Genomic DNA, 20,401 nt, shown 5'->3' with positions numbered 1-20,401 from the left:
GGATAACTTGACACGTTCATTTGTTTGCAACGAACCTATCGGGAAATATCCGATAATTTCGGAGCTCTTGTGGTATTATATGCGATAAGTTCATACATAATATAGTAGAATTCAAATGTCTTTCGATTCTCATAGCTGTGGACAATTCAGTATTATTGGAATCACCATCTTGCTATGTCAACCCTTCATTTAAACACATATAAAATAGCAAACCATCTATTGGTTATTTTGTTTCATGTTATCTCCTCTTGACAACAGAGTTTCAATGTGCTATTAAAAAAAAATACACTCCCCTCTTGTTTTATATTTGATCGAATACCACATTCAATTTTGAATTTCCTAGAGTTTTAAATTCTAGGAATCTGTCCTTCACAGAATGATATTTCGAATATATGTACACTATACGTCGAGCTTTTCCTTGTGTAGTTGTTTCAATGTTCTTTTGAGAAGAATGGAAATTGATTTCATTGACACACACCACCTTTAATTCACAATTTCACATATATATTTTACAAAAACAAGGGTGAACTATAACACTGATATCGAAAGGCGGGAAGGATCTGCGTCAAGATGTTCCTACAATGATGCTCGCGACAATACTGACAATGAAAAATTATAGAAGTGGGAAAATCAACTTGAAATGTTTCAGGATCGAGAAAAAGCAATAATGCTGCTAATAAACAATTTTGTAGTAAACCGGAAAAATATAAGGAGCTGAGAGGAGTGGCTCTATAAATGACTAGACTACATATTGATTATCCTATGTTAATTTTTTGTATTTATTTCTTTATTTGTGAAATTTTCAAAATACATATAATAACATGATTTAAAATGATTATTTTGGGGACATGAAAAGAATGTTGGTCAACCGTAATTTTCAATCTGAAAATCATAATAAAAGGACAATCATTCATTCGTTATTACGTAAATTTATTTAGCTAGAATATAGGGGATAACTCACATAGAACTCGTTGTGTGTGATTATCAGCAATTAAATTGAAGAAAACCCGGTAGAAGCAATGCCAAATTTAATTACCTAGTAGAACACGAAACTGATGGCGATCTGTTACGGGTGAGTTCCTCACGCGAAATCAAATAAAAACCGATCATTCAGATTCTGGGAATTTGAGTCTAGCTTAAATTTGGGAAAATACGATTTTTTTTTTACAATTCAACATCGTACTTTTCATTTTCGTTCGTAGTATAAACACAGATAGGCTGTAGTTTAAAACCCAATGAAGACAGATATTTTCAGCAATACTACAATAGTGGTAATTTGTGGTAAAATTGGGATGACAAGTTAAAACTTGTTATGACGACTGCTCTTATGATATGAAAGCATCAGATGTCGGGTGCTTGTTAGAAAATTTATTGTTTTCTTGAAGTTCATGTTACTAATAGGTTAAATATGTTTCTCAAACTTCCATGTTTACCTTTTGATTTTTGAAATGAAATTGGTGGGGATCCAGGCCCCAGCATACTAGCAATCGAATTGGTAGAAATGAAAAACGCATTAATAATGGGTAAATTGTCTTAGTAAGTCTTAACCGCTTTACCGACTTTAGTCCATTATTAACCGTTGCCATGCAACAGACCTTCTCAAACACAAGAATTCACTGACTCATCAGTGTTAGAATCTTCCCTTGAGGATAAAATAAGGTTCAGTGCATAAAAAAAATATGACAGCCTGTTGTCGTTCCTATTTATCAGTGAAGAGTTCAGGTAAAATTGTTTTTGGAAAATTAAAAATTAAAAGCAAATATAATCGACGATAAGTGCCACTTGCCGTGTACTCGAACAACTATTTGATTGATCCCTAGACATTTTTTTATGATAAAAAAACGTGATATTTGTCAACACTTTTATTTAGCGTCATCAACTGTTGTTGTTCCTCACAATTAATTTATTTATTTTTCCCCATTGAAAGTGTCGATGAATCGTAATACATTGAATTTAATTATGCAATTTTCATTACCATATTTATTCATTACAATATTCAACAAAGCATTGATAAAACATAAAAATAGAATTTTATTTATTTTATTCTGCCATCGAAATTGATAATAAAAAAATTGAAAATATTTGAAAAGTCGTTTTAATTGATGGACAAGCAAAGAAAAATAAGGGATATGGTGTTGTCTTCTCCATATAGTTTTCGTTCTGAATATTAGAAATCCATTTTTCATTCCATCTTCACCATATTGCCAACCTTCTGGGTTTCAGTTTACAATCAAACTGGCGAAAATTTCTTCCAACAGTTGGGAGTCTATAATCACATGAACACTCATCTCCGTCGAGTATTACAAGCGAAATGTATAGTTGACGCGAAGAATCCGCGATACGTCCAGAGACACGAGAACTACAAGTACCTTAGAGGAGAAAAATGTCTGCACAAGTGTCATTCCTACGACAACATTACGATATCGACTCGAAATTCTCAGTATCAGTTAATGGTACGTCATTCCTCACTCCAATAACATTTTTTCCATAGTTATTATTTAATGCCCAAATGGTCACACTGCCGGTTTTTTACACCTTCTTCCTTTGCCTAATTTAATCCAAAAGTTAAAAAATACAAACTACTTAAGGGAATCTCTGTCTGTCTGTCTGGTGTTAGCGTTATAGTGGATACCGGGTGAAAATAAAACTTCAAAGCGGATATCTTCCAATATTTATTACGAAAATGTGCTGCAATGGATGTTCTGCTCACGAGAAAGGCCCAAAGTGGGTGATTGGATAAATATGACCCAGAGGCGTTGGTTCTATCAATATAAGGAGGGTAGTCGGTCTAAATATTCAGTAAAAAATATCCAATTTTCGATTATCCAGCAGTTAAACGCCAGTTTCAAAATATTCCAATTATGATTTTCCAACTTTGAATTGTTGAATAACTAATTATATTTTAGCTTATTTTAATAGAGAGGTCTCAGGTTCAGATCCAGGTCTGGACTTACCATTTTTCTGGTAAAATTATATCGACAATAATTCACCCAAAATCCTATCCAACAATTTCCTGTGACGTCCGAAGATGTGGAACGCTATACATATCAATTTACTTGTAGATATTTTTCGCTTTGTTTAAACTTCATGTTTTGCATTTCAACTCATTCTACATAATGTTTAACGAAAATTAAAGAATGCTAGAAATGAGCGATTACAATACTCTCATCCAGAAGGAATTCCTGGATGAGACGAAGGGGTTCTTTGTTTCCCTTGAGTTTCAAATATTAACTAACAAAGTCTTGCAGGACATGCTGCAGCCGAGTTGCGGAGCGACCAAAGGGTCCACAAAGTCACTGGCATCATTCAAGAGCCCGAAGTGTGATAAACACCTGATGGATCCCAGAAGGAAGATTCCATCGAGACAAGAACTTGGCGGTTGCAGAGTCACCATGCATCTAGCTGAGCCCGAAAGGCCGGTAATGAAGAGCTACCCGGCTGATCAAATATATCCCGACTATGAGTCGAGTTTTGAGGCCTCAACAAACACCTCCGAGCGCGGAATTACTGAAACGAAAGACCACAAGTCAACGTCCCCGAAGAAAAACGCCTCAAAACGTCGAAGAAAACAGTTGGAGAATCTCAAATACCTGAAATTCCTCCATGACATTACCCAAGAAATCATAGACACCGGCATTCACAGAGACGAAGAGATAAAAGATGTCATCAAAAAACACCTGGCAAAGAATTTATCCATTTTAAACAGGAAAAAAATGCTCAAAAAATTGCACCAGCTGACATCAGCCTTGAACATTGCCGAGGACGAAGAGGAAGAAGGACAGGAAAGTGACACATCCAGTGACAGGACGTGTTCGTCAATCGGGAAAAATCAAAGTACTATTAACAGAAATGAGAGGAGTGATAAAAGTGAAGAAATAAAATCTGCTAGAGACTCCAGTGAGTCTCAGGAGTCTGACGAGTCCATTGAGTGGCAATCTGAAATAGAATCAGTGATCAATGAAGAGGACTCCACGTCGGAGAGGATTCATCCCCTGGAAACGTAAATTTATTCCCAAACACAAGAATTGTAACAATAGTATATACAGCGTTGATTCACGTATTCGACTGTTACACCATTTTACAAAATGCGAGCTATTTTGTCCTCAAGGATGGTGCCGACAATATCGTGTCAATATCGGTTATAAAAACCTTGGTAGGGCGTTTAGTTTTTTGGCAAAACAAGCTTAGTGTCTAAAACCAATCAAATAAAATACTAAGAAAGATATTGATAACATATTCATTGTCGACGTAATTTAATAGATTGAAAAATTATGATTCAAGGAGTAGACAATTTTTTCAGTGCATCATTGTTTCCTCTGAATGAATGAAAAATAGCATAAAATATTCTCAAAAGCGTGAATTGTTATCTTTTGGAGAAATTAAATAACCAGAAATGGACTGTGAGTATCCTCATCTACGCCCATTTCAGATCAATCAGCCTACGTTTGTTAATATCTCCAAGATTGAAATTGCAATTGACAAATTTCCATGGAAAAACAATCAATCAAGACAGTTGGTTACCCTCGTGAAAGTTGAGCGTGATCTCTGGAGAAATAAAATCTCGAGGAACAGCACTCTCACAAATCATTTTCCATTTCAAATTGAAGATTTTCACTTTATGAATTCCTCAACGTGTTTATTTTGCCATATTTAACCCCTTCCTAATTTTTATCTCAAAAACTAAACATACTACAAAAACTATCGAAAAAGGGTTAGAAATCACGTTAAAAAATAGTAATCTCCGCGTAAAAATATCTTGAAAAAAACTCCACGACAGAAACATCCAGTCGAAATTGTCCTTTAAAATAAATCGGAAAAAATGTTTCGATTAAAGTGAATTTTCAGCGTTTACATGCTGTCTGAAATAAAAACAATATATTGATTTTCTGCTAGGTAATCAGGATTAAGGACAGCTTCGAGCTATAATTCATGAACGTTATATTCAGGTAACTATTATCCACATCCAACGTATTTCCTATTATTCTTCCATACTATCATGCTGTTGAGATCTGCTGGTGCCTCGCAAAAAATATACGTTTATTTATATGAAAAATACGTATTCTTTATCAAAAAATTTCAATAATGGTGAGAATTTTAAAGGCGATTGGAAAAGAAAATGTCAAAAACATTTGACTAAAGGATGTTGTGCTGACGAATATTTCGGTCCTAGATATTTTTACACGAAGATTTCTTTCATGATATTTTGACGTTTCACTAAAGTTGGTCTCATACTTGATATCGAATGGGCCCGTATTTTGTATAATTGTGTTACCAAGCCTGAACTATGACATTTATGTAAAAAAATATAAGCATCAGAGTTTTATATCTAATCATTTTACAGTGATGGTGCTGTCATTCCTATGTCGAAGTCCATGTTAGTCGTGTTAAGTGCAATATACATTAATCAACTCTAATCAAGGGTTTTTCCTATTTTGATTTGAAAATCAATCTGTACATGTTGATAAAAATTGTATCAGTCAAGTGGCAACAAGAGATGATAATTCAATTCATCATTTTTTAAATGACTCAGTGTAAGTAATTAAATTATGATGTTTGCCAATCGATTACTGATGTAACTTGGACAATAGGGCACTTTTGGTCGAATGACTTTCTACATAATCTTATGGTAATCTACTTCCCAGATAAACAGATGCCTCGAATAGTCGTGATATCTATAACTTGAATAAAAATTCAACTATTGCTACCCCACGTCAGGGGAAAATGATCAACTTCCATCGGAGGCGTTGGAGGAAGAGTCCTCAAGCTCCGGGGCACCAGGCCGTTTGTCCAGGATAGCCATGAGATCGGTGATGTATTTGATGGTGTAATCGGGCTTGGGATCATTCGGTGATGGACGAGTTTTATCGGAGAGTGGGATCCAAACGGTTCCAGCCAGGCCACTATCGATTCCCCCTGGGGAAAACATGGTTTTGCAATTTGGAGAGTTGAATATTTTTGATATTGTTCTCGAAAAATCTCGTAGATTTTTTAAAATATTTAATTAATTAATATATCTTGCTGGATGTACATTCTTTTGTATCAACATAGAATTTTGTTGTTTCAACGTTTTAATTCTTCATTTTTGCAGTGAGTTTCCAACTAGAGTGTAAATAATAAAATATTCCAGCGAAAATGGATCATTATTATAATGGGACACAATTTCATTGAAAATGTTTTATTTCATGCGATTCATTCAGATCACCCTCAGAATTGGATGAAATATACAGGGAATGCCAAGCAATATACGATAGGCTCGAACCTTCATTTGATCGAAGCCTAAGGTTCATATTTTGACCCTTCAGAATGAACGATTGCAACACAGTTTAATCATGCAGTTCTCTAAAATGGCTGATCTATTTTGTTACAGCAATGAATTATTCCGTTGGAACTATTGACCAAGACCGAGTGATTGAGTCAAAAACTCATTGTTTTGTGTTAATAAATTTTTCTCTCGGTGTAAAATTGCTGGTCAATTTTGGTGGGTAAATATATTCAGAGTGTTCCACAACCCAATATACAAACTGAAGATGAAAATCAGTCCTGTCCAACTTTTCTGATCGTAAACACCATTTTCAAGTTATTCAAGATTAGAGTTTTTCAAAGGTTAACGTGAAACTTTTTTTTTCAGTGCTTTATAAGTAATTTTTTATGTGCCATAATTTGTAGTCTGGAAACTCACAGTATCAGTTAATCATATCATGGTTGAATGAATGAATTATACGCTTCAGCTATGAATTTCATATCTATTGATTATTTAGAAGATTATTTATATATTTTTTTATTGAAAAAGATGAAGTTAACTCCTTATGAAACACTGAAGAATCAACTTTCATGTGGTTTTTTTTTTCAAATGCAATGAAACTCCCTAAATGTCAGTTAAGGAGGTCAACGTAATGGCATTATTCCACCATGGAGTTGTCATGTCCAAATTATTTCCCATTAAAAAGCGAATGTAAAATATTCTTCAATAATGCTTTTAGGGACGACACAATGTCGACAGTGAATAAATTAAAATAAAACAAAATGAAAATCCCCACCTTTAATATCACTCTCCAACTTGTCCCCGATCATAATACAATTAGAAGGGCGCACTTCCAGGGATCGACATGCCTCCTGAAAAATCTCCGCCTGGGGTTTTTCCCAGGGTAGATCCCCGGAGACCAAAACAATATCAAAATAACGCGCCAGCTCCAGTCGGTGCACCTTCTCTCTCTGCGCAGACGAGGGCCCATTGGTTATCAGCCCCAAGAGATACTTCTTTCGGAGTTCCACCAGCATCTCCACAGTATCATCTGGCATCTTCAAATAATAGTACCTTAGGTACAACCATCTCTCGTAAATTTTCCTCGCCACATGTGAGTACTTTCCCAGAGCCTTTGACCACAATGACTCCCTCCATGTGTCCAAATCGTAGGCCGGATTGTCCGGGCACTTTCTAAACTGCTTCAGATAATTCCCCGTGATTCGCAAAGCTGTCTCTTGCGGTACATTGTATAGCTGTGTCAGTTCCTCCGTTAACTAAATCATTCAATCAAAATAACGGAAAACAATACGGTTACTCATAACCTCAATTCACGATTAATGACATGTACGAAAAAAATTGATAGAAAATTTTGGTTTTCCCTGGGAAATTCTATTCTGACAAGTATTTTTTCATTTATTTTTTCTTTCGTTAATTTATTATTATTGCACCGAACAAAATGAAGGACCAGGATTTTCCGCAACTTCATACCAGAATTTCGTTAATAAATACCAGAAAACATGAATTTTCTATGAATAATTTTCATACGTCATACAACTGGAAATAATTTCATGAAAAATTTTCGTGTACAAATGAATCATTTCAAGTTGTATTTTGGCTTTGAACTGATAAAAAATGGCTGTAATAATGGATGACTTAATGCATTAGATGGATTACCTATGGAAATTTGCACTTTTCACTCAATTTTCACTAGTCGTGCCGATATATTGAACACGTGAAGACTAGCATCCATGGAAGAGTTGCTGTAATCACAACAAAATGAGTTGTGCCAACAACAGTCTCAACAATAATCCTCAGTATTTATCCCCAGAGACATAAGGGCACATGATTAATGGTATCAGGTAAATCGAAATAATGAACACATTTTTTACAAAAATTTTATACTTTTAATTAAAAAAAGATTACGCTACATTTTTTTCCATCAATCCTCTCAATCGGTATCAATCAAAAAAATCGCACATAAATGTTTAAATTCTCCTCACCAGCCGATGAAACAGTTGAAAAAAGTGGGTGTAACAATTTCAATGGTAAATGCCTATTTGTACATCGAGTATGAGAAAACAAGCAATTCGAGAAAACAACTGTGGCTCAAAAGAAAAAAAATCTAGTCTCCAAATAGACTTTTACCGAGCTCCATCATACGATGATTTCTACAAACAGTGAGTGCCCCATTTTTCTTCAAAACCGAGACAACATTGGAATCAGCTTTGACAAGATGACAGAGTAAATCTTCATAAGCAGACTTGACATTGGGTGGTAAGGAGCCAACCCTAACCTTCTTGAGGATCTCGATCATGCCCTCGATCCATCCTGACTCAATAGCGAACTCCGTCAACCAGGGTATGAGTGGAAAAACTCCGGCCATGGTCTGCATGCCAAGGAACCAAAGCTCCATAATTTCCATCCAGTGTTCCTTATAAAACATGGCTACTACAAGCTCCGTGGGATCACTGCTTTCGTCGACAACGTAGGCATCCCATAAAAACCTGATGGTCGCCTGAATATACCGACAAATACTGAAATCATTTTTCTTCACAAGTTTGGCCTGTTGCTTGAGTAGAAGAAGTCCAAGAACAGCAAGATGTCCATGAAGAACGAGATTTTCACTGGTCTGCTTGAGTTCTGGTAGATTATTAAAAATAAACTTGAGGATTGACACGAACGTGGCCGACTGTTCGACTAGTTTTGCCTCGAGGACAGTAATATTCATGAGAACATTGCATATGGAGACCATAGCAGCTCTAGAGTCCTTCATTTCTTCAAGAGTTTTTGGGTCGAGTTCCCTCTGGGGTTCCTTGAGGGCCTTGAGACGCTCCGATCTCGGCACCGGTGGTTTTTTATAATGAACAATGGTCCAGTGATACGAGAGGCACTCAAATAGTACCTCCTCCTGCTTGTGCTTCAGCAGAATTTTCCTCGCCTCTTCCTCAACCGCCAGATAACACAGGGCGGGCAGCATCACTCGTAGTACATCAACTTCACTAAGAGGATCATGAACGCACTCCATAGGGGATCCTCCCTCCTCGGATCTTGCAGTGGCCCTGGCTTTCTCCGCCATTTTTCGATTTCTGTTGGCGTAGAAGGTATCATTGGCCACCGACATTATGAACGGAAGAATAGCGTAAACTTGAGGTCGCATTGCTGATGTTTCCTGAGCTAGCCAGGCTGCCAGAACCCTCACCATAGCACACACAAAAACGCGTTCTTTGATATCAGTGAGCTCTTTCATTTTGGAGACTGATGTGAGTAGTCCAATCACAGCTGAGAATGCACCCTTCAGTGCAGTGTAGAGGGACTGTTTCTCCTTCTGCTCGAGGTCCAGCTGATCAGAGGTGATATAGGACAAGCATATCTCTAAGATGATGAAACACGCAGTTATGAGTTCGCCATTTTGGACGACAGTTTTCAGCTGTTTTCCCTCCAGTTGCATCCTTATTTCGATGGAGGCCAGCTGTATCAGCATGAGAAAAAGAACCTTGGGCTTCTCCTCGTCCATTAGCGCCCACTCTGCCCCCAACACCTCCAAAATGGCCGCCGCCAACTTCAACGCCGGATCCCTCTGGTTCTTCCCAATCTTCGAGCAGAGAATATCTGACAGGCCCTTGTTGAGGCTCTGCGGCCACGACTCGTCCTTGGAAGTATCAGCAACTGCCTCCTTTCGGGATGACGATATCAGTGCCTGGAGGATCGGGCACAATTCAAATTTTCTCTCTGAATGATCAGTCTCAAAGTCCAGAGCTATTTTGTTCATAATTCCGTGAAAAGGGGCTGTATCAGTGGCATCCCAAGCATCTGGCCCCAGTCTTGAGACAAGTGTCACCAGAATGTTTAGAGCCTCGTCTGTCTGGAAGCTCTTCTCCGAGTAGATTTCACACATTCTCGGTATTGCCCTCTCTTCCAGCAGGGCCTTCTGTCCAGGTGGCTGCTGGGCAATGGCCTGGAGCACTGTGTAAGCCTCACTAACTGCTATCAGATTGTCGTCAGAGGAGTCCTCGTCAGACTGGGAGACAATCTCCAATAGACCCGGCACCTGGACTATCATCTCCTTGTGCGATGCAAGCTCTGGTTCAACGCAAAATGCTGACAGAATGGACAGGGCCACCGATTTACAGACCTGGGGGGGACAGTCAACTGGTACTTCTTCACTCATCAATAGCTTCTTAAGGAATTTCGAGCCGATCGCCTCGAACAGAAGCTTCTTCGCTTCGACACTACAATTTTTGTCCACTAACTTGGTCACCATGAACAGGGCAGCAAATTTTTCCGAATCGCTGCTTACCATCTTCAATATTGACGCACATTTTGTCACACCCTCTGGGATACTCATTTTCGGTTCGATTGAAGCACGAGAGTTAAGATGGTACTGGCACCACTCCTGGCTTGCCTCTCGATGATCTTTCTAGCCTTGCCCTTTCACCACTCGACACTTTCGGTTGTTAGGGGAAAGGGGGGGAGAAATGAGTAACTTTGTCAATGTTCTCTTTGTACCCTCTCACACGCGGCTATTATTAATTCTGGGATTTTGCCACCTGAAATTCACCCAGGATATCCAAATAACGATAGATTGCTTTTGGGTGATGATGGTTGGGGGTTAGTGATTCTGGGGAATTTTTTCTTGTGTTTCTTGATTTTAAATTTGACGGTTGCGAGGGAATTCTTTATTACAGAGGTGGAGCAAGAAGTGAGACTGATGTTGCCTCGGGATTATCCCTCCATTAGCGTGGAGTTGGCTTTGTGGCGTGTGCGAGGTGGATAGTTATTTTCAGATACGTCTCAGATTACAGACGCAGCTATTTTTATCAGAATGTTATGCACAAGGGGTTGAGGAGGGGAGTATATCTCGGTTAGGGGGAATTTTCAGGAGGTGATGGGGAATTTTCAATTTGTTGAAGATTATGGAATGTTGGGAGAGTCGACTGTTATGCTTTTTTCTCAGGTTTTTAGGACTCGCGATACTGTACCACACAAAAGTTAGTCTTTATGGATTTACAGAAAAAAATTATCGTGTGTTGTTAATAAAGGAAACGGTCACCCCTTGAATTTAATGAAAAGTGCCTACACGAAATTTTTGATTTTTTAATTGTAACGGGGGATACCTCAATATCATAACTCTTCGTACGTTCATAATGGTCAACATAAATTCCAGCAGTTGGAGAAATTTTGAAGAAACTCAAAGGACATTTCGACATTTCTCTGGAAAATTCAAGAAAATTCTCCAGCTTTTGTTGTTTTTAATGAAATGCCACTTGCAATGAAGCTATATCGAGAGGTTTTTAGAGGTTATTCGTAAGCGAGGAATTAAAAAAAAACTAGTTCTGCGCAAAAGATTATGTAATGAGGCTGAATAATTTTTTTTCATGACTTTCTTCAACTACTATCATGTAAATGTATTTGTGTCCTTTAATATTCTTAGTGTTTATTGAGGGACCTTAGTGGAAATTCTAGATACGTTGACGTACTATTGACGTCAATTGTGGCTGAATTGAAGTAATGATTCAACGATGAAATATTTTCTCCCTAAAACTTACTTTTCTGTCTGACAACAAATAATTTTCTACTGAATATTTGCGGTGTTCCTCCCATGTCTCATGATCTTCAACATATGTAATTCATCAAAGTGGATATTGACATCACTGACTATTGTTACATATAATTATTACAATAAATTCTATTCGACTAGTTTATTAGTGAATTTTTATGATTGAATAAAACTTTTTATACCTGTTTGCATGCTAAACTATCACCCTTTCTTGTCTCAATGAGGGTGTTATCCAGGTCGAAGAGAATCGTCGTGATCGAGGCACTTCTGTCGTTCTTGTCACGATACAATGCCATCAGGAGTTCAATCTTCAAACGACGAGTGCCTAGAAGTCCAGCTAATGTGCTTCATCCAATTGAATTGAATACTTGATTATAATGCTAATATTCATAGATGATTCAAAATTCAAAATTAATTAATTCTACCTAATTACTGGGTGCTATTGGGTTTCTCGAGGATTCACTTACTTCAACACGTGTCACACAACATGTAATTGGTATGAGAGAATTTATTAATATGGATGAGTTCTCAGCGTCCTTGGTTGATGACGACTGATGACGATCAGACATAAGTGAGGATTTTTTCTCCCTCACTGATGAATCATGGAAAATTATTGAGATTATTTGGATGAGTTCAAGTGCGTTGTTCGCCTCAGCTGTGCACTAGTTGTTTGAAGGCTGTTGTGGATGACATCTGGCGATGACTTCAGACCGTTCGAATGTTTTCTTTGATTTTGCGCAAGTCTGAAATCTGTTTATTTTGTAGCTGCAGGAGACAACGTTATTTTTACATTATTTATTTTATTTTTCATATTTACGAGTACGCGTATGACTGGGGTCATTAAATGTCATCGAATCATTTATTTTCTCATTTGAGCCCATTTTTGTGGATTTTTATGGGCGAAGCTTAGAAATGTTATCAAGTGTGAAAAAATGCTGTTTCTCAAAAACTTCTGCGTATTTTTTTTTCTAATCTCTAATATGTTGAGATCCTTCTATAATTAGAACTGACGTAAAACTAAGGAAAACATTTATAACATCCTAGGAAATAAATTGAATACCAAATCACTTGTAGAGGAAATCATATATGATATGATAAATCACAAGCTATCATTTAAACATGTATAAATTTAAAAAGCTCAATCGGCTATACGCGGCTATTAAATAAATATATGTTTTGTATAATTATATGAAATATATATATAAATGAAAAAAAAACCATTAGCATATCTTCTTTCAGACGCGTGGGATTTTCTCATTTCATAAAAATTGATCCGTGAGGTTTTTTTGCAAGTTTCAATACAGCAAACTGTATATCGACCAATGTCCTCATAAATTTAAGATCTCACTACCAAAAATTGTTTCCTGGAAAATGTTGAGAGGACACTAAGGTCCATTTAAGAATATCTGGAGGATTGAATGGTCGTTGAAGCTTTATTACTCAAATATGCTTTTAAAGTATATAAAAATATTCCTTTGTTTGCTGGTGAGTTGGAAGATTTGACCTTGTTTATATTCTATCCGGTACCTTGAACTATTTCAAATTTTGTCAGTAAATAAGTCGACATGTTGCAGATATGCAACCATTGTTCGCTAAACGAAAATTATAATTTTGATATTTGATCTCAACAAAATAAAAAAAAAACACTTTTATTAATCATTCAGTTTTTTAACAATTATTAACCCTACATCATTTCGTCTTAAACTTCTTGGACTTGTATTTAACACTAGCTCCAGTATGCTTTCTCTTCTTGACGGATTTATTCTGGAACAAGTCCTGATCAGGCTCCTCCCCGACCTCCTCCCTGTAATATTGTGCATCATCATCAGCTTCCATCTCCTTCTCTTCCCGACAGTCCACCCTCTTCGCCTCCATCTCCCACTTCCTCTTCATCCCCTCCTTGGACTTGACCTTCAATTCTTCCTTAGCTTTTTCCTTGGCCTGTTTGTTCTCTTTCTGCACCTTCATCCTAGCCTCTTTCGTCTTCTTCTTCTTCTCCCGAATCTTCTCAATCCTTTGCTTCTCCTCCTCGGTCTTGTGAATCGTCTCATGGAACAGGATACCCCCATCAAGCAGACCGTCCTCTACCTTCATCAATTGAAGAGATATCCTGGGCCCTAGCTCGTACAGCTTGATGGCACTGTTGCTGTTCTGAAGATTACCTCGAGACGAAAGTTTCTGCGACAAAACGACCGAGTTCGAGGGATCGTCCTCACCTTCGCTCTCAGAGACAGCAGTTTTCGTGAGGAAGTCTGCGTAGCTTTCACATCCACGAAGATTTGGAATTTTAGCTTGAACCAGCTTCTTGACACCTTTGGATAGCCCCAGGGGCACAACTTTAATCGCATAATGTCGAAGATCAATGCTTTTGGATTCTGAATTATAATTCAGGCAGACGCACCGCCTGATTGTGTTCAAATTCACTGTCCTCAGGTTTATTGTGGGGAACATATTCTGGAACATCGATGCCATCAGCTTCATCTGGAGACCCTCGCCACTGAAATTATTGAGGATCACCAGAGGCGAGTGCTTGAATATCTCATCGAAGACCAACTGCTTCTTGGCCGTTGATATTATGTCTCTGGCTAGGGAGAAGTTGAGGACTTTAAAGTGGAGCGTTGGACCTCGTGGAAATCGGCACATTTTCAGGTACATTCCTATCTCAGTTCGACTGAAGATGCATAAGTGGCTGACGTGTAGGAGACCTGCTATTGACGCGAAGTCCTTTATCGAGTTCTTTTTGCGTTCTTTGAGGGCGGAGGCGGTAAATGGCTCCATTATTTTACGAAAGTCCTTTGTGAGTTCCACTATGTGCTCGCCAGGGAGACCTCTATGGATGATGAATGAGTGCGGCGCTCGGACAGTAGCCTCCGGCTCTGGAGCAGCTAGCTGTTTGTTCTTTTTTACACATCGCCCCTGCAAAATCGACGGAAATTAAGGTGCCTAAATTTGGTAGATTTATTGACACTCAGTATTGTTCTCTATATATTGAATTGCCATCTCACAATATCAACCAATACTATAATGATAATTCATAGAGGCTAATTAGCGCTGTAAGTCTATTTTGTTAAAATTTGGCATACTTCTAGCTTTTACAATTAGTTATTTATATTCTTTTGAGCGATTTTGTCTTCAACGGTTCCACAAAAACAGTTCTGCTAAAAGTTTTAATTAAATTTTAATTAGCAGGACAAATCCATTACTAAAGACGAAGAAATAAAAATGACGTTAACAACGAAGGGAATTTTTTTTTATTGAATTTTGTTTTAATTAGATATCATAATTCTGCTGCCAGATACCCGCTGTTGAATGTGTTCAGATTGAAGATTTCTGTATTGGGTGCTAAATTTTGGAGAATAAAAGATTGTCACACTGATTTTTCACAATTGGCTTCAAAAAGGAAATTGTGATCATGTTTCTTTTTTAAATATATGAATTCCAAAACTATATATGAAGTGGTAATAAGTTTATCTAATTACTTTTTTCTTTGACTCACCCTTGAATCTATATTTCCGTATTTAGCACCTGTCACAACTAAAAGTCTTGTCATAGAATAAAACAAAATAAATGTAAATTGTCCGATTTTTAAATGAGATATTCTCAAAAATCTTCGTGTCTGAACTTCCAGCTTATGGTTTGACTACAATCTACATGAGATAAAATACTAAGGGCCAATCAATCATCAATTCGGAATTAATTACGGGTCATTGGTTCGTAATGAGTACTAGCGAATTTGATGAAAGGAAAAGCGGTCATTCCATCATTTTCGTTACTCTGATTTATTTTCGTAAAAGAAATCAATAATTCCTCCGAATAAAATTCGAAAAAAATATGCTCCAAAACTTCAAGAGATGATCCCTAAAATTTTCTCGTATGACAACAGCCATTTAAATAAATACATACGATTCCAATTCCACTAGCGTTGTCTATTTAATGGTCTCATTCTTACCTTTTTACTTCTTCCCATGTTCTTTATTTATACAACAATTAACCAACAACAAATGATAACTGATGATTCCAGCACGTGTTGCAATGTCAACTGACTCTTGTAGAGGTTAGAATCCTCACTTTATGTCGCGGAAAATTCCAGAGGGGGCGCCAATAATCCCTTTGTTTTGAATGTGCTTTCCACCCAACACCTTCTGTGTTATGTGTACTCAACAACCTAGTGAATCGTTACAACAAAAATGAAACGTCAAAAAAAAAAACGCAAAGGGGAAATACTTGAAACGCATTCAGTGTGATTCAACATGAACATCCGTTCGATATGGCGACAGTAACTATTTTTGCTATTTTAGTTTCTTTGTTTGTTTGATAGTTTTTATTATCTTAGCGGATGGTGGCAGCATCTGTCAGATATCAGTGATATCACTACTTCAGTAAGAGTCGTCAAAATCTCCTCAAATTGACAGCTGGTTTTACTGGACGAGATACTACTTACGTGCGCGCAAAAAGGCATAAAAAAATATCTAATGCTGGAATTTGGATTAAAGAAAAGAACAATAACCGAGGCTTTGATATGCCTCAAGTATATAGTGTGTCCGTGAGAATTAACTTTAGTGATTTTATTTAGGGACAGAATTTAGACGTCATATTTTATTCTGAACGTGAAAATTGGCCAATTTTGATCCTCGTAATTACACTCTAAATATCATTATTCGTCTCCAACACCAAATTAACCAATTTCGTTGATGATGGACGACTGATGTGTGAGTGGATGAGGACTTTGAGACCAAATAAGGAACAATAACCTAGTTCCTGTGCTTTGGACTATCCGCACTTGAATAGTTCATATACGTATCATGGCATTGACGAATGTCTTGTTGATAAGTCAGGTGGCTGGATATGTGGTGGCCCTAATCCTGTCTCTGTGCATCATCGTGCCTATGAGTCTTCACCAGGAAGATTTCAAGTAATTAATCTTTCAATAATCAAATCTCATGACGGAATCGAATAAAAACTGAACATCTTCAAACGTCAATATATCTCAATCTGCAGGTGTAATTTCGAAAAATCAAGTTTCATTCTAAAGCTTTGAAAAAAACCTTCACAATCTAAGAAAATGGTAAAATTGCACTCAGCGAATCTCAAGATATTGGCAGTAGAACCAACTGCGTAGAAATTCAGTTAAAAAATTTGTTTGTTACAAGAGTTTAAAAAACTTGATATTGACATTTTCCAATTTTTTACAGATTTTGAATGTATATTTTTAAGGTATTTTTGAGGGTATTTTCTCCGACATTAATATGCAATTTGATTGTATTAAATGGCTTTCGAAGATGATAAAGGATCGATTTCGTCTCAGGAAATTGACTACTTGATGTTCTCGATAAAAACGTCATTTCGAATAAATTTCTAGTGGCCATTGTCTTCTATTCTCGACCGGTATTTGGCGTGAGACTGATGGACAGTTTGATGTGCAATGGGCGTCCCAAGCCTACTGCAATTACACGATATCTGCCGGACTTGTCCTTTTCGTGACATCAGTAATCCAGATATACAGACTTTCGATGCTGATGTACAAGGGGGAGGACAGCTCCTTCCTCTCTGCATTCATAGACGTCGTCGTTTCCATCAACCTGACGATGGTAACCCTGATAGCTGCTATCATCATTACCCTGGGCTTCATGACGTGGTGTGGCTGCATGACGAAGCGTTTTCCTTCTTGCGAGCAAGCTGCTGGAAATGATATTGATAAAGCTGATGGCATTAACACCTCTGGGTTTCACATTGAGCTGGGGGTGGCACAGTTCGGGGCATGGAGTAGTCTATCTATTTGGGTTGGGCTCTGTGTATTTGCTGTCCTCAAACTCCTACGGTACCACCAGCTGGAGAACATGAAAGTGTCCATGTATAGGGAGAGGCAGAGACTCATCGATTCTGCGGGAACTTACTCGACTCAGGAGATCGGCTAGAGGAGTCGAGGGATGTTCTTCTCATCAAGGGTTCAGTGGAGAAGTGGAAAAACATGTGGGATTTTTCAGGATTAAATAAGGTTTCGAGGAGACCTGGGAGATCGTCCATCCAATTAAATACTCAATTCAAAAATTAGTCCTGAATTCCAAATATCTTCAAGGATTGTTACACTTTGAAGACCATTTCACCCTCAATCAAAACAAATCTCAGTGGGAGTCTTTGAGTACAAGTAAAGTAAAGATATAAAAAATTTAACCGTTATTACAAATGATACAACACGGAATATGTCATTAAAACTTAACAAAATCGTCAGTTTTTTCAAACACAAGTTAGGGTAAAACGACCCTAACGATAACCAGGGCTAAAGGTCAATGGTCGAGAAACATCGGAGATAACTTATTTGGTTTTACCACTTCACTAACGAATTCTTCCAGTGATTCTAGATCTTACGATATTTACTAAAAACCATGGCTGTAGTTGAGTTAATTCGTTTCACATCTTCATGATAGAATTATTTTCTTAATAATATGCTGTACAATTACTGTGCTGAATAAAATTCATGTCAGTTCAGATACAACGTTGAAGATTCAAATGCAAATACAATTTATCCTATTTGTTGACTTGTTGTCTGACTCATCATCATCAGGCGTAGAAGTTGTCAATTGATAAGCACTTGTTGTTACTCTTGATGTCACCAATTACGTCCACCATTATTTTTATTAATCCACTCAATATTTTACGGGATTTATCAAAATAAATTACAAGCAAAGGTGGTGAGCATATGACAGCGAACACATGACTGTGAGCATATCATTGAGTGGTCTTTTAAATCTTCTATCATTATCAATCAATCGATGGAACATTCTGGAATGGCTGGAGAAAGTGCTGAAAATTCCTGGGTGTACTTTCATCTCGTCGTAAAAAATCAGTGCTCCAATTTGAAAGTTTGCAATGATGATTTGTTCAATTGGATAACTTGTTCGTTGATTAGTTAGTGATACTATCTGTTGTATTTTTTTCTCGTTGAAAATAATTTTTTTAAAAATGTGAAATATCCGTGTGAAATCCCGAATTTATTGTAAAAAACAGTAAAGATATCTTTTATTACATATTGGTTGATACTGTGTCAATTTAATTTCATCAATATTATTGAAGGATTTCATTAGGAATTTCTGGCGCATGACGTTAACTTTGATTCGCTGGTGGTACATTCATAATGGGTATGGGTATCACCGTTTGTATTAGATGTTGTGGGCAAGAAAAAATTATTCCATTCTGAATCAACAGTTGCAAAAGGTCAAGTGTCATGATAAGAAGTCATCTGAATCTCCATTCAGCTATTTCTACAATCTACATCAGTTGATTAAATAAAATATTTATTATTAAAAGACGTTGATTATTTGCCAAAACCGAAAAATCGGAACATCTCTACAATTTTCCATAACGAAGTATATGAATGAGAACTGAGTGAATACAGCTCATTAAGGCAAACAATTTTGAAAAGGAAAAAATAAAATCGGTTGAGTAGTTTTTCAAACATTGAAAGCAATCTTTACAGATACAAAATTGAATATTTATCTTTAACTCATCAACCGATTCAGTCTTCAATTAAAAACATTGTAATGATAAGAGGAAACTGGAAAATTTCAACTTTGATAAATTCATTTTTTCCAAAAAGAAATTATGTGCAAAGATTTTTAGCTGAAAAAAGAAAAATTGAAATATTTCGAAAGCTTTGTAGGCAAACTTGTATATTTTTTGATTAAATCAAATCGACGTAATTCACACAAATGTTTTGAAAAATGGAAAGTAGAAATCGGATTCGTAGTTTACGAAATATTTTCGAAAAATAATCAACAAAAGAAACGTCGATTTCCTTAAAACGGCTGAATCTTTCAAGCTGAACTTGAAAACAGGGGAGTTAACTCTCGTTAGAACCCATAATCTGAGAAAACTTCAGATTTTTTGAAATTATTTTAGCCACTTATTTCTTCTATTTTCTAATAATTTACCGACCGTAAGTCGGACATGCGTACATGTAGATAAACTGAGAAAAAAATATCGTAAATTGTACGCAATATGTTTAAGGAATCCCATTGTTTCAACATTTGAAATTGTCATTTTAAATAATATTCTAGCGCATGCGTTTCCATTGATCAATAAATTTTAAGATGTAGGGAATTCCATACATCTAGATAACTATTCAAATGTGATGAAATATTCAGGAGGTCGAAAGGAACATACGATAGATTTGACCCCCCATGTGATCGAATCATGGAGGTTTCTGTTCGGAGGCCCTCAGAATCACCGATTGACGCAAACAGTTTAATCACGCAATCAATTAAAACTTCCCAAATGATTCGTATCATCAAGGAGTTATTCCATTGAGTCTGTTGACTGTTTGAAACAAAAAATACTCCCCCCCTCTTAAAAAATTTTTCCTTCAGTGTACGGGATGCTCCTTCGTATTTTGACGTTTCAGACTATTCTGCATCACTTAAGTGCGCAGAATTCCAAGCAGAATTAAAAAATCTAAAAATAGAATGATTGCAATGCTTCCATTTGGAAAGAAAAACTTGGAGATCTGTTGAAGGATAATTGGTGATTGAAAAGAAAAAAAAATCATTACAACATTATTTCCCCGAAGCGTTGATTCTCAAGATAAATGCGACACTAATGGGCGA

General features: G+C 36.9%; 5 protein-coding genes across 13 annotated transcripts; 2 read left to right on the top strand and 3 right to left on the bottom strand.

Annotated features, from left to right (window-relative positions):
* Nucleotides 1-952: 952 nt before the first annotated feature.
* Nucleotides 953-5,330, top strand: LOC135162226 (uncharacterized). Of its 2 annotated transcripts, none has more exons than XM_064120448.1 (3): nt 953-1,722; nt 2,259-2,453; nt 3,249-5,330. In XM_064120448.1, exons 2-3 carry the CDS (start codon nt 2,277-2,279, stop codon nt 4,002-4,004), a joined length of 933 nt encoding a protein of 310 aa, XP_063976518.1. In that variant the 5' UTR covers nt 953-1,722; nt 2,259-2,276; the 3' UTR covers nt 4,005-5,330. The 2 variants fall into 2 exon arrangements, with proteins under 2 accessions (XP_063976518.1, XP_063976517.1); XM_064120447.1 differs by having other exon boundaries at nt 2,224-2,453.
* LOC135162227 (N-acylneuraminate-9-phosphatase) lies at nt 3,989-13,288 on the bottom strand. 8 transcript variants are annotated; one of them, XM_064120449.1, is made up of 4 exons: nt 12,227-13,288; nt 11,984-12,146; nt 7,038-7,518; nt 3,989-5,913 (listed from the first exon to the last, which is right to left on the bottom strand). In XM_064120449.1, the coding sequence occupies exons 2-4, from the start codon at nt 12,095-12,097 to the stop codon at nt 5,726-5,728; spliced, it is 783 nt and encodes a 260-aa protein (XP_063976519.1). In that variant the 5' UTR covers nt 12,098-12,146; nt 12,227-13,288; the 3' UTR covers nt 3,989-5,725. The 8 variants fall into 8 exon arrangements, with proteins under 8 accessions (XP_063976519.1, XP_063976524.1, XP_063976526.1 ...); XM_064120454.1 differs by having other exon boundaries at nt 11,984-12,138; XM_064120456.1 differs by having other exon boundaries at nt 11,984-12,126.
* On the bottom strand, nt 8,126-11,969 carry LOC135162220 (neurochondrin homolog). Its single transcript, XM_064120433.1, has one exon. The coding sequence runs from the start codon at nt 10,587-10,589 to the stop codon at nt 8,367-8,369; it is 2,223 nt and encodes a 740-aa protein (XP_063976503.1). The 5' UTR covers nt 10,590-11,969; the 3' UTR covers nt 8,126-8,366.
* Nucleotides 13,289-13,434: 146 nt separating the features above from the next.
* Nucleotides 13,435-15,920, bottom strand: LOC135162223 (protein Peter pan). The gene is made up of 2 exons (XM_064120437.1): nt 15,751-15,920; nt 13,435-14,717 (listed from the first exon to the last, which is right to left on the bottom strand). The coding sequence occupies exons 1-2, from the start codon at nt 15,766-15,768 to the stop codon at nt 13,491-13,493; spliced, it is 1,245 nt and encodes a 414-aa protein (XP_063976507.1). The 5' UTR covers nt 15,769-15,920; the 3' UTR covers nt 13,435-13,490.
* A 152-nt stretch (nt 15,921-16,072) lies between these two features.
* LOC135162228 (transmembrane protein 179) lies at nt 16,073-18,752 on the top strand. The gene is made up of 2 exons (XM_064120458.1): nt 16,073-16,713; nt 17,161-18,752. The coding sequence occupies exons 1-2, from the start codon at nt 16,604-16,606 to the stop codon at nt 17,714-17,716; spliced, it is 666 nt and encodes a 221-aa protein (XP_063976528.1). The 5' UTR covers nt 16,073-16,603; the 3' UTR covers nt 17,717-18,752.
* Nucleotides 18,753-20,401: the final 1,649 nt, after the last annotated feature.

Source organism: Diachasmimorpha longicaudata, chromosome 5 (genome assembly GCF_034640455.1).
Source record: "Diachasmimorpha longicaudata isolate KC_UGA_2023 chromosome 5, iyDiaLong2, whole genome shotgun sequence".
Lineage (NCBI taxonomy): Eukaryota > Metazoa > Arthropoda > Insecta > Hymenoptera > Braconidae > Diachasmimorpha > Diachasmimorpha longicaudata.
This window is presented reverse-complemented; position numbering and strand designations above follow the sequence as displayed.